Source organism: Nycticebus coucang, chromosome 13, assembly GCF_027406575.1.
Source record: "Nycticebus coucang isolate mNycCou1 chromosome 13, mNycCou1.pri, whole genome shotgun sequence".
Classification (NCBI taxonomy): domain Eukaryota; kingdom Metazoa; phylum Chordata; class Mammalia; order Primates; family Lorisidae; genus Nycticebus; species Nycticebus coucang.
In genome coordinates, this window is record NC_069792.1 from 81295527 (window position 1) to 81307647 (window position 12121).

At 42.0% G+C, this 12121-nt stretch overlaps 1 protein-coding gene across 1 annotated transcript in view; it reads right to left on the bottom strand.

The window, feature by feature from the left end:
- ENPP2 (ectonucleotide pyrophosphatase/phosphodiesterase 2) overlaps positions 1–11293 on the bottom strand; it is a 126900-nt gene extending 115607 nt beyond the window's left edge. The window contains exon 1 of the mRNA XM_053558710.1: positions 10968–11293. Within this exon, the coding sequence (XP_053414685.1) occupies positions 10968–10988 (21 nt within the window). The 5' untranslated portion in view covers positions 10989–11293. The remainder of the gene's footprint in view (positions 1–10967) is intronic.
- Positions 11294–12121: the final 828 nt, after the last annotated feature.

Consider the following 12121-nt stretch of genomic DNA (forward strand, 5'->3'; position numbering starts at 1 on the left):
TCAGAAGTTCTGGAAGTGGGACCCAGCACTAGAGATTCTGATCCAGCTAAAACGTGAGATTTATGTGTTTATTGGCCATTCATCTGTCTTCCTCAGAGAAGGTTTTGTTCAAATCTCTTGCCCACTTATAAATGGGCTGGTTTGCTCTTTTCTTGTTGATTAGTATGCTTATCATCCCTCATCATCATCCCTAATAATCACTATGACATATCACCTAACCTAGTGAGAATGGCCCACATCACAAAAATCCCAAAGTGGCAGATGCTGGATGTGGAGAGAAAGGAACACTTTTTACACTGCTGGTGAAATTATGAAAAGAAGTATGGCAGATCCTCAAAGAGCTAAAAGTAAACCTTCCATTTCATCCCAGAATCCCATTACTAGTTATCTACCCAGAAGAAAAATAAAATCATTTTACCATAAGGACATTTGCACTAGAATGTTCATCACAGCTCAATTCACAACCACCAAGACATGGAATCAGCCCAAGTGGCCATCAACTCATAGATTAATAAACTGTGTATCTGAATACCATGGAATATTATTCAGCCATAAAAGATGGAGACTTTACATCTTTTGTATTTACCTGGATAGAGCTGAAGAACATTTTTCTTAGTAAAGTATCACAAGAAGAGAAAAGCACATATCCAGTGTACACAATACTAATACAAAATCAACAGATGAAGTCAGAAACATGAGAGAAAAATACAAATTCAAGTGGGGATGGGGGAGGAGGCAAAAAGAATAGGGGAAGAGAGGAGGGGACTGCTAAATTCCCACCTAATGGGCACAGCCTAAGGGTATACACATCCCCCCTGGGTGAAGTGCTGCACTACAACTTGAACTCTACTAAGAAATGCAAACAATGTAACCTAATCATTTGTACCCACATGTTAATCTGAATTTTAAAGTAAATAAATAAAGTTTGAGATTCATGAATCTAGACATTCCTTATTTCTAAATGAGCTCTTTCCTAAATTTGTTTTTGTGAACTAGTTTTCCTTTTTTACTATCTTTTGTTTTCCAAGCGTAAGATAAAACTTTGACTCAGCTTGAGGAGGAAAATTTAAAAAAAACAGGTGGGGCAAGATTCAGCCTGAAGGCCCTAGTTAGGAACCTAGGCTGGTGGTGACAATGTGCTTTGTGGTTCTTCTGATCGCTAGACTATAAGCCATTAAAAATGGTAGCAAAATTGTTGTGGTTCCAGGATGAGATGACCAGTGCTTTCAAGTTGGGCCAAAAAAAGTCCCAACCAAAGTCATGAAAATTTAACATTGTCAATGATAACTTTCATAGACTTTTGAAATATTGACTCCACCCACCATATTGCCTTATAGAGTTTGTGCAATACTTATTTGGTATTTCAATAGTGAAGATATATTTATACTAAAAAGGTATTCATTGTTTATTTGAAATTGAAATTTAAGTAGGGAATCCTGGGGTTTTGTTGTTTTATTGTCCTTTTTTTGTTTCTTTTTGCTAAATCTGACAACCCTACCTACAGATGTCTATGGTCCCACCACTTGGGAACCACTGGTTTAATTGTATAACAAGGATAACCCAACACAAGCAACATTTTGTTCTTTCAGGGAGGAACAGAATTGCATTCTTATGGAATTATCCTCAAGGTTAAAAACTAATAACTCCCCTGGGTAGAAGCCACTAAAATACTCTGAGACAACTCAAGGCTCTGCACTCAACGGGTGCCAAGAACAAGCTTAGGTCACCCAAGGAAAAAGGGCAATAATCTTACATTTGTTCCTGCTGATTAAAATCAAGCAGCTTCCAGGAAAATGTTAGGCGCCCCTCATGTCACTATGTTGAATTAATATCTGAATAGTATTAATGATGGAAAAAACACAATTATATCCAACACGTCCCAAGCTTTGTAGTTGGATTTGTCAGCAAACTGTGTACTCAGAAAGCCTGTTTCATCAGTAAACAAAACTTCTGAGTGGAGAAGAAATATTCTGTGTACATAAACACAGGGCCCTAAATCAAGGATTCCTGGTAAATATTGGGTAATGGAGACATGGGTTGAGTAGGTGCCTTCAGGCTTCCAATACATTCCGATAAGTGGGTTTATAAAATCATTCTCAAGGGAGTTATAAAAAGGGGGTGAGAATGTGGCTCAGCATGCTATAATCCATGTATTTTCAAACTTTAAAGAAGGAAGATGGTATTTGACATGTTCATGAAGAGGAAAGGCATTGTGCTTTCATTAAAAGAGCACAGTATTCATGGTCAGAAGATCCATGTTTGAGTTTTAGCTCTATGACTTTCAAGCTGTGCAATGCTGAACAATTTGCTTAGCCTCTTTGAACGTCTACTTCCTCTTTCTAAAACAGAGATGATTATAATTCCTGTCTCAAACACAATAATGGATGTGAAAATGCTTTGCAAACTGTGAAACATAACACTGACCCTTATAGTTCCTATAAGAACCGCAGACTCTCTGGTGACTGGGAAGTGAAATAGGGTCATGTTGAGTGTTACCAGCAGAAGCCAACCTAAGGGCATTATGCTCTCAAGAAATGTGGATGAGGGTAGCGCCTGTGGCTCAGTGAGTAGGGCGCTGGCCCCATATACGGAGGGTGGTGGGTTCGAACCTGGCCCCAGCCAAACTGCAACAAAAAAATAGCCAGGCATTGTGGCGGGCACCTGTAGTCCCAGCTGCTCAGGAGGCTGAGGCAAGAGAATCACCTAAGCCCAAGAGTTGGAGGTTGCTGTGAGCTGGGACGCCACAGCACTCTACTGAAGGTGACAACGTGAGACTCTGTCTCTAAAAAAAAAAAAAAGAAAAAGAAATGTGGATGAGCTGGCTCTGCTGTCAGAATGAAGTACCAGGTGGTTTAAACAACAAAATGTCGTGGTTCACATTCTGGAGGGTAGACATCCAAGATTAAGACCTTGGTCAGCAGGGTTGATGTCTTCTGAAGCCTCTCTCCTTGGCTTGTAGATGGTTATCTTTTCCCAGTGTTTCTTCACATCATCTTTTCTCCATGTGTTACCCCTGTGTCTAAATTTCTCCTTTTTATAAGGACACCAGTCATATTGTGTCAAGACCCAAGTTTAGGACCTACTAATTGAATCTCTCTCTGAAGATTCTATCTCCAAATAAGGTCACCTTCTTTTATATTAGGGGTTATGATTTCAGTATTTTAATTTTAGAGGCATACAATTCAACTCTCATAACAATATCATTCATTTTATTCTATTGAAAAATGAACAGATAGTCTCACAGTGTTTCCCAATTGAAGGCCTGTTTCTCCTCAAATAAAAACATCCCACTCTATAGTGAAGACTTACCTGCGTGTTGGGTCTCTAAGATGATAAATTATTTACTTTAGAATAAAGATTCAGGTCTTTGGCTTCATTACCTCACACCTTCTCCAAACGCCAACTCTAGGCAGCGTCCCTCGTTTCAGAGAATTATCTTTATTTTGAAAAAAACATGCTGTCATTTTCCCTTAGATTTATCTCATGAAAAGCAATTTACCTCACATTGATATTCACAGAGACACTGAAGGTTTTAAATTTCAAACTCAATTCTTTGTTCAAGAAATGTATTTATCAGTTATCCATCAGCTTCCAGACTATTGACATATTTCCAAATCACACAAAGCACCTTCATCAAATCATAGGAGTAGTAAGTATATACATACATATGTGTGTGTATATAGATACAGATATAGATATAAGGAATGAATCAGAAATGAAGTTCTTAAAAGTAAACTTAGCCTTTTTCAATACTCATGCTTTCTAAGCAACTCAATATCCTTCTTTCAGTCGATAATTGTCTTGCCATTTTAGAAAATAACAAGTATCCCAGACAGAATGGATGCATGGATATTTGTCTTAGGGAGTTCAGTCATCATAGTACTTTTTGTAACATCAAAAAAGTAGAAATAGTCTGATGTCCAAAAGGAGTTTGCTAAACAAATTACAAGGCAGCTACAGAAGGAATACAATGTGCTCACTGAATATCATTCTTCTGAAAAATGGATAAACGTTGCTAAATGAAAAGCAGGTTACAGAAGGCTCTCTCTGATTCTGGTTTTAAGACTATATGTGCAAAAAGAATATAGATATGATATTCACCAAACTATTAATATGCTATAACCTAAGGAGTGAGATTCTAGACAAATTTTTGGTTTCTTCTTTGTACTTTCCCTAATTTAATTTTTTTTCCTAATTTAATTTTTTTCTACAATATGCATATATCAGTTATATAATAAAAACATGACTTTTTAAATAAATGAAAATTTCCCTCTGAAAGGGAAAAGTTATTGCAAAGTTCCATTCATTCCAGGGTGTTATTGTATTTTTACAGATCTTAGTACTGGATTTCTAGGAGATGATAATTTCAAAGGGGTTCAAATAAGCATAAAACTAATTGTGTACAAATTATTGTGTTTTTTAAAAAGGCTCAATTTAAAAAAAGAAAAAAGGCTTGATGAAGGACTTGCTGTCTGACTTAGGAGAGGACTTGATGAAAGGTGGATTTTCTGTGAGGGATATAGACTGTGCCAGGGAGGGGTATTCCCCATGTAGGAAATGGTGTAAGTAAACAAACGTGCAGTGAAATGCAGGGTCTGCTCTGCAGTAACAAATAGTTTAGTGTGAGTAGTTCACAGGGTTTCTAAAGGGATGCCAGGGTCAAGGCAGGAAAATCAAATGAGGGAATGAATGATCATAAAATGTATTGTTGAAACCACAAACTATTGTCCTATCTCGAGCGTGAAAGAGAGTGCTCTTAGTAGCTGCTAGGAGCAACAGACATACACTAGAACCATACCGGGAAGCCAGGATATCGAGCCTATCAACAAACGGCTGGATCACAGCAGGGCTTAGATGTCAGACTCGGGTATTTGAACTTCATACACAGAATCTTGAAATCTTGGGGTTGAAAGGAAATTTCAAAGCCCTCCAGCCTGGCCACCCCATACTTGCCTCTGACTTTTCCAAGAATAGTCATCAAGCTTTTTTTAAAATTTCTCTGTGACCAAGAAATCATTGCCTTGGGACAGCTGTTAGAAAATTCTTCATTATACTGAGGGATATTTATCTCTTTGTATCTCCCAACTGCTTGGCCCAGTCCTGCCATCTCAGAGACAAGCATAATGCTTATCACTCTTCTACATTAGAGTGAAAGATATAAAGAGAGATACCAGGACCCTCTACATTGTCTCTTTTGTAGGTTAAACAGCCTGCACCCCTCCCTCCTACAGCTTTCCAGTAGCTCATCACCGCACTCTTTCTATCTCCTGATTAGCTTTTGAATTAATCCGCTCCTGTCGTCTTCCCTGCTGCCACCTTGGTTGGGGCCACCATCTTTTCTTGCTGATATTACCACAGCACCTCCTAAATCAGCAGTTCTCAACCTGTGGATCACAACTCACAGGAACTGTATTAAAGGGCTGCGGCATTAGGAAGGTTGAGAACCACTGTCCTAAGTGATCTCTTTCTCATCAACCACCCTCCAACAAATTGTTCAGCCTGCAGCCAGAGTGATCTTTACAAGACCCAAAACTGACTGTGATCCTGCACTGTCTACAATCTTCACTGGCTCCCCAGTCTCCTACGGATCAATTACAGTGTCATGAAGTATAGCTATAAGCAGTTCCATCCTCAGCCACCACTCTAGTTTCATTTCTCATCCCCTCCCCTCCCCCTTACAGTCTTCCTTTCAGTTCCTTGAATAGCCCTCTTGCCCCCAGCCTACTGATACCTCTGACACCTCTGCTGGGAACTCTCTTCATGCCACCACTTTCACCTTCCTCATCCTTACTTAGCCTTTGGGTCCCAGTTTATCCTTTCCTATATGATGTTTATTCTGATCCCATTAAGTCTGGATTAAATATCACATCTTAGGTCAGCAGTTCTCAACCTGTGGGTCACAATTCCCTTTTTCTTTTTTTTTTGGTTTTTGGTTTGTTTGTTTTTTGCCAGGGCTGAGTTTCAACCTGCCACCTCTGGTATATGGGGCTGGTGCCCTTCTCCTTTGAGCCACAGGCACTGCCCCCATAATCCCTTTTTAACAATGAAAATATATTGTGGCATTAGGAAGGCTGAGAACCACTGTCTTAGATGGTTTCACAGGCGTCTGAGCTTTCCCTATCAAAGCAAGTACAAAATTGAATTAAAATCACCTCCTTGTCCAGCACCTCTGCTCCACTGTAAACTTCATATGATCAGGACTTCTTTTTTTTTTGACCACCGTTGTTGTCAACATCTAGCACAGTGGATTAGAAGGGTACTTGCTAATGAATTGACAGGTAGCATTCAGATGTGGTCTGAATAATAGAGAGTTCAATAACTATCACCTTCTATACTCCATATTAGACCTCTCTTAAAACCTAAATTTTAAAAGAAACATCACTATCGATTTTAGTGTCAGTTTAAGCCCCTAAACCCCCATGTGAAGCCACCACTTGTCTCTAACTTTTCCTCTGTCTCTCCCTTTCTCAATTTCCCTCTCCTGCTCCCCCTCTGTCTTCCTCTTCCTTTCCTTCCAGTCCCTCTCTCTCATGCACATATGCGTACCCCCCCCCCACATAATTTTCAATTGACTTTTAGGATCCATGCATAAGAAACTTTTTTTCTGAGACAGTATCTTAGAGCAGTGGTGTCATCATAGTTCACTGAAACCTCAAAACTCCTGGGCTCAAATGATCCTCCCTCTTCAGCTGCTAAGACTACAGGTGTGTGCTACCATGCTCAGCTGATGATTCTGTTTTTATAGAAATGGCATCTCACTGTTTCTCAGGCTGATCTCTGCTCTCCTAGCCAGAGATCTAGTGACTTGGTGCACTATCTCAAAAGATCTTCCTACCTGGACCTCCCAAAGTGCTAGCATTATAGGCATGAACCACTGCACCCAGCCCAACATTTACGTCTGTCTCCTCACACTCATATTCAAAAAATAAAAATTCAAACTAGGCTACAACTTACTGATAACTTTTGAACTCCTATTTCTTATGCCTTTTCTCTGAGTAAATGGGATCCTTATGTTACGCCTTCACAGATGCAATGATGTTGAAGAAACAGGAATGAACACCGGGCCAAGGAGTATAGCCCTAAAGGCATCCCTAAGTTAATCCACCTGTTAATCAGCTCTCTTTTCCTATGTGCATTCAACCAGTCATCAATCTAGCCCCCATGCACTCTTCTAATCCACAAGAAGATCAGGAGATCTGGGCCTTCCTGACATCGAGGTTTTCAATTAATTGATATTTATTGACTACAGCTGTGTTCAGGGTGATGCCACATACTTTATCTTAGTTACAACTTCTAACACTTACTATATTAATAGATAATATAAGACCATCACACAAGTGGTGATTGCCAGAGTGGGGATGTGAACCCAGGTCCTAGGACTCCAAGTTCATAGTCATTAGCATACATGATACCAGGATCACCCAAAAAGAAAGATGCATAATTTGATTCATGCTGGCTTCTGCTAATCACCACCTACTCTCCTCTCTCAAATATTGGATTAATTAGTTCTTTGATTAGAGATTCCTAACAAGAAGATCATAACAAATCAAGGGTGTTCAAGGGTTGACTTGTATGAACCCCCTAAAAATCTAAACAAAGTGCTAAGTGTTGTGTATTGTGTCTTTTCTGAGAAGAGCACTATGTGTCCACATCTGAAAAGACCATGGTCTCAAACCATTAAGAACAATTTAAAGTTTAAATAATGCCCTACGAAACTTAATCATCATTCACCTCTCTGTCTGGAATTCCAGAATGCACAAACTCCTTTTTAAAAAGTCGAAACCGCATTTTTTAAATGTTAAACATCACAAAGTCTCCATTACTGTCTCCAGAGCCCTTACAAACCTCTCAGGAGCCTGCTGGTCCAGTCTGAGGGCTGGATATCTTCTCCAGGGCCAGCTTATCAAAAGACTGGTAGAAGCCCATCTATCCAGGCCTTTTCTACCCTTGTCCTGTGCCAGGTTCCAGCTTGAAGAGGATTCAGAGGATTCTTTTACATTCACAAAGGCAACAGAGGCAAAATTGCAAATGGCCTTTCTTGCATCTGGCCTTGTAACATTAGGATAAATGCCTCAAGGGAAACTCAATCCAAATGAGATGTGGATTAGAGAGTAAACTGGGAGACCTAGAGAATTGGTGCACTATTTTGACAACCAAGAAAGCCTAAACCTTCCCTTTGCTAAATAAGTAAGAGAGTCTGCCTTTTGTATATTATATTATATAATAGATGATCATTTCTGATAGCTAGTGTATCTCTATCATCTGATTCAATGCTTGACTATAATAGTCATTCATGAGAATTGTATACAAATTTGTTGAGCCTCCCTTCTGGGTCTCTAACGCCCTAGGCTCTAAAAATAATTAAAACAAAGAAAAAGTTGATCCCTATAAACCAATGGTAAACAGTTGTGATAAAGAATGGTAAGTGCTTTGATGGCAGGAGTAAAGGAGGCTCTAGGACAGGTGTCCTCAAACTGTGGCCTGCGGGCACATGAAGTGGTGTGAATTGTATTTGTTCCCGTTTTATTTTTTTACTTCAAAATAGGATATGTGCAGTGTGCATAGGAATTTGTTCATAGTATTTTGTTTTAAACTATAGTCCGGCCCTCCAGCGGTCTGAGAGACAGTGAATTGGCCACCTGTTTAAAAAGTTTGAGGACCCTGCTCTAGGAGAACAGAAGGGGGCTACCTAGTCTATTCTGGAGGATGGGGAGCAGATGGTATGGGAACTTTCCAAGAGAAAGGAGCTTTCAGCTGAGTCTTTAAAGAAAAGTAGAACTTCAACACAGACCTAATACAAGTACAGGAGGAAAGTTATGTTTACTAAATACTTAATATGCCTAAATCTGTGTATAATGTGCATGGAATGTGTATAAAATATACAAAAATGGTACAAAGAAGGAGAGAGAGATGGAAGAGAAAGATAAAAGGCAAGTCAGAGAACCTGTGAACACCAACATTATTCTTTAAAAATAAAAACAGAAACCACTGAAGACTTCTCAAAGAGATCTGCTTGATCATACTGTGTTTCAGAAAAACCATTTGGCACAGCATGCAGACAGGATGGAGTGGGCAGGACCAGCCCCAGATGAGCCTAATGGGAAGTTGTGACTAGAATGGAATTTGAGGGAGGCCTGGCCTACACTTCCAGGGAGGTAAAGACACAGGTTTAAAACACCATACTCAGCAAAGATAGTAGACAGGGCTTGGTGATTGTCCTGAATTAAAGTGTGGAAGTCACCCAGGTGATTCTGTTGTGTCTGGCATGGACACCTGGGGAATGCCATTTGAGCAGTAGAAAAGAGAAGAAGAAAAGCTGGCCTGGGAGAAAGAGGGAAAAGACAATTTTGGTTTTGAACACGTTGGTTTTAAGATGCTCTGTGGGACAGCAAAGTGGAGATGTTGATAGAAAAATCTGGTATTTTAGGAGAATGATCAGGATAGATTTTGGAGACACCATATGTATGTGGTGGTTGAAGCCACTGGAGTGGTGAGATCATCTAGGGAGACCACAGGATGTCAAGGGACAAGAGTCAAGGAAGGTGGCAGAGCTTACTGCGAACGAAGAGGCCCTTTAGGCATGAATAGTAATTGAAAAGATGAGAATGGAACCTAAGATGCGTGGTATCACAGAATCCAGGACAGAGTGAAAAAAAAAAAAAAAAAAAAAAAGATAGAGCGAAAGACCAACAGTTCAAAATGAGGCAGAGAAAACTGGGAAAGGGGGTTAAAAAGGCTCCATGGTTTCTCTGCAAAGAGGTGTTTGGTGGCCCTGACAGAGGGTGGCCTTCAGAGGTGAGGGCAGATGCCAGCTGACTGGGTGTGAAGGAGCAAGTGAGTAGTGAAGACAGGGAGGCAGAGGAGGCCGCTCACCCTTTCAAGGAGCCTGTGGAAAGTGGAGGGGATACCATGCCCAGGAGGCCTCGGGAGAGGGGGAGGAAGCGCCGTAAATACCTGATGAACGGAAGTGTGGAAACCTTCCTAGGCTCCCGTGGAACTGGGCATGTGATAAATACAAAAACAAATACCAGAACCTGGTTCTCTCCGTCCTCCTGCTGAGCACTAGAAAAGCTTTTGTTTCCATGCCCTTTATCAGTGAGCAGAGCTCTGCCTTAACCTGTTAAAATGAAACTAGAGAATGGAAGGAAGCCTGGGACAGCCCAGACCCTTTGACCCAGCGCCCGGCACCTGAAGACCAGCTGCCCCTGAAGACGCTCCCCACCTGCTCTATTTGCCCCTGGAGATTTCCAAGTCCAGATCAAAAACACCTATAATCAGTTGAGATCCCAGGCTCCCTCTATTCTGATCCAAAATTAGCTAGATCCACTTGAAAGGCTTACTCGAATGGAAAAGGACAAAGGGCCTGAGACTGGCTGAGCCACATCCAGCACATCAACATCTTTCCTTTGTGGAGCTTGCAAGGGGAATCTACAGTGGGGAAGGGGCTCCCTCCACCAGGGAGGTAATTCTGCCTCCAGGAGACGAGGGTAGGAGCTCAGAGAACACTGCCGAAACAGATGGCTTTAAAATATCTCCATCCCTTGTCCAACAGGTAATAAACAAGAAGCCGAGCCGCCCGCCTCCCGCAAGGGCAGAGCTCCCTGCACCCCGCGCTGGCCACAGCTCAGGGGATCGCCAACTTGCTGCAGGCGCCAGCAGCGGTGAACCGAGACTCGTCCGCAGCCCCTCTCGGCAAGTTCCACTGGCTAGTTTTCCAAAACCCAGATACAGACTCGATATTTACAAATCCAAACCTTCCCTAGCAACGAAAACTCCAAATTAGTTAAGCTAGGCTCTGCGCGCCTGGAAACGGCTCCAGCTGAATGCACGGGAACGCAGCCCAACAGGGACCGTTTTCCGGCAATTCTGGAGGCCCTTTACAAGGTTTCTCTGCTTGACAGAATGGCAGCTGTGACCCGGGAGCCCAAGCAATGGAGGACCGGGAGAGAGCGGGGTGCCTACCGTACCCGATCGGCGTGCGGGGTCATGCTGCCGGCGTCTCGGTGCCCCGGCGCTGCGGACGCGGCCTCGCTGGGACCTGGGAGCAGTGCCCAGCGCGGCGGCCGCGGATTGCTCTTGTTTGCACTGGGCCGTTTGCTTTTGGGATTTCTCCAATGCAGATGTAGTCAGGGGGCCGCTGTCCCGGGGGACAATGATTCCATTGGAAGCTGGCCTTTGACAAGACACACACATGACCTTTGACTAAAATGGCTTTGGGGAAGGAAAGTGTCCGGAGGCTGAAGACGGGGAGTCCAGAGCAGCCATCAGCAGTCCCACCCCCAACAGCGCCTAGTTAATTTTTCATCTTTCAAGGAGAGTTTCTGAGAGGTCTGGTTTGCCTTTTCTCCTTCCTTCTGCAGGATTCAGTTCCCTGTTTCCAAACGGGATTCTGCCGCAGACATCTCCTGCTCCGTTGTTAATGCATTCCCTGAACTAGCATTTCCAAGTTTGACAGGAGCAGGGGTGTTTTGTATAAGTTCCTCCAACTCTCTTGGGAATATTACTACCATTCCATTTTTTTTTTTTTTAATAGAACATACTACAATTTACAAGGGGCTTTTCACAATCAAGCCTCCAGAACAATGCCGGCAAGGCTCTCTCTCCTCTTACCTCCATTTAACACATAAAGGATTAGAAGCTGGAGAAAATTACTTGCCCAATCACCCAGCCAGAAAGTAAAATCTAGGTCCTCTTCCTCATCAGCCAGTCCCAATCCACTAACTGACCCACCTGGGTGACCTACCTGGGTAACCCACCTGGGTGACCCATGCAAACAGGGAAATGGAAAACACATCAGAAGCAACAGTAGCTCTTGTTATTTTAATGTTTGTTTGTTTTTTTAATTACAAAAAGAAATGAGTGTTAGAAAATTGTTTCAATATAATTGGTGCTTTGGTCATTGATATCCACAGATATCTTGGATTTTTTGGCCACATTTTTAAATTGGCTACATTTTTGCCTTTACCAGTTACTGAAAGGATGCTGTGGGAAGCCAACTGGCTCAGAGGTACAAGCCAGGCTGCTTCCCAGAGTGGATCCCTAACCACTATGGGCAGTTTTTCTTTCCTTTATCTGGGTCCTTTCCAGATGGTGAAATACTAAACCACAGGGGAAGAGGCCG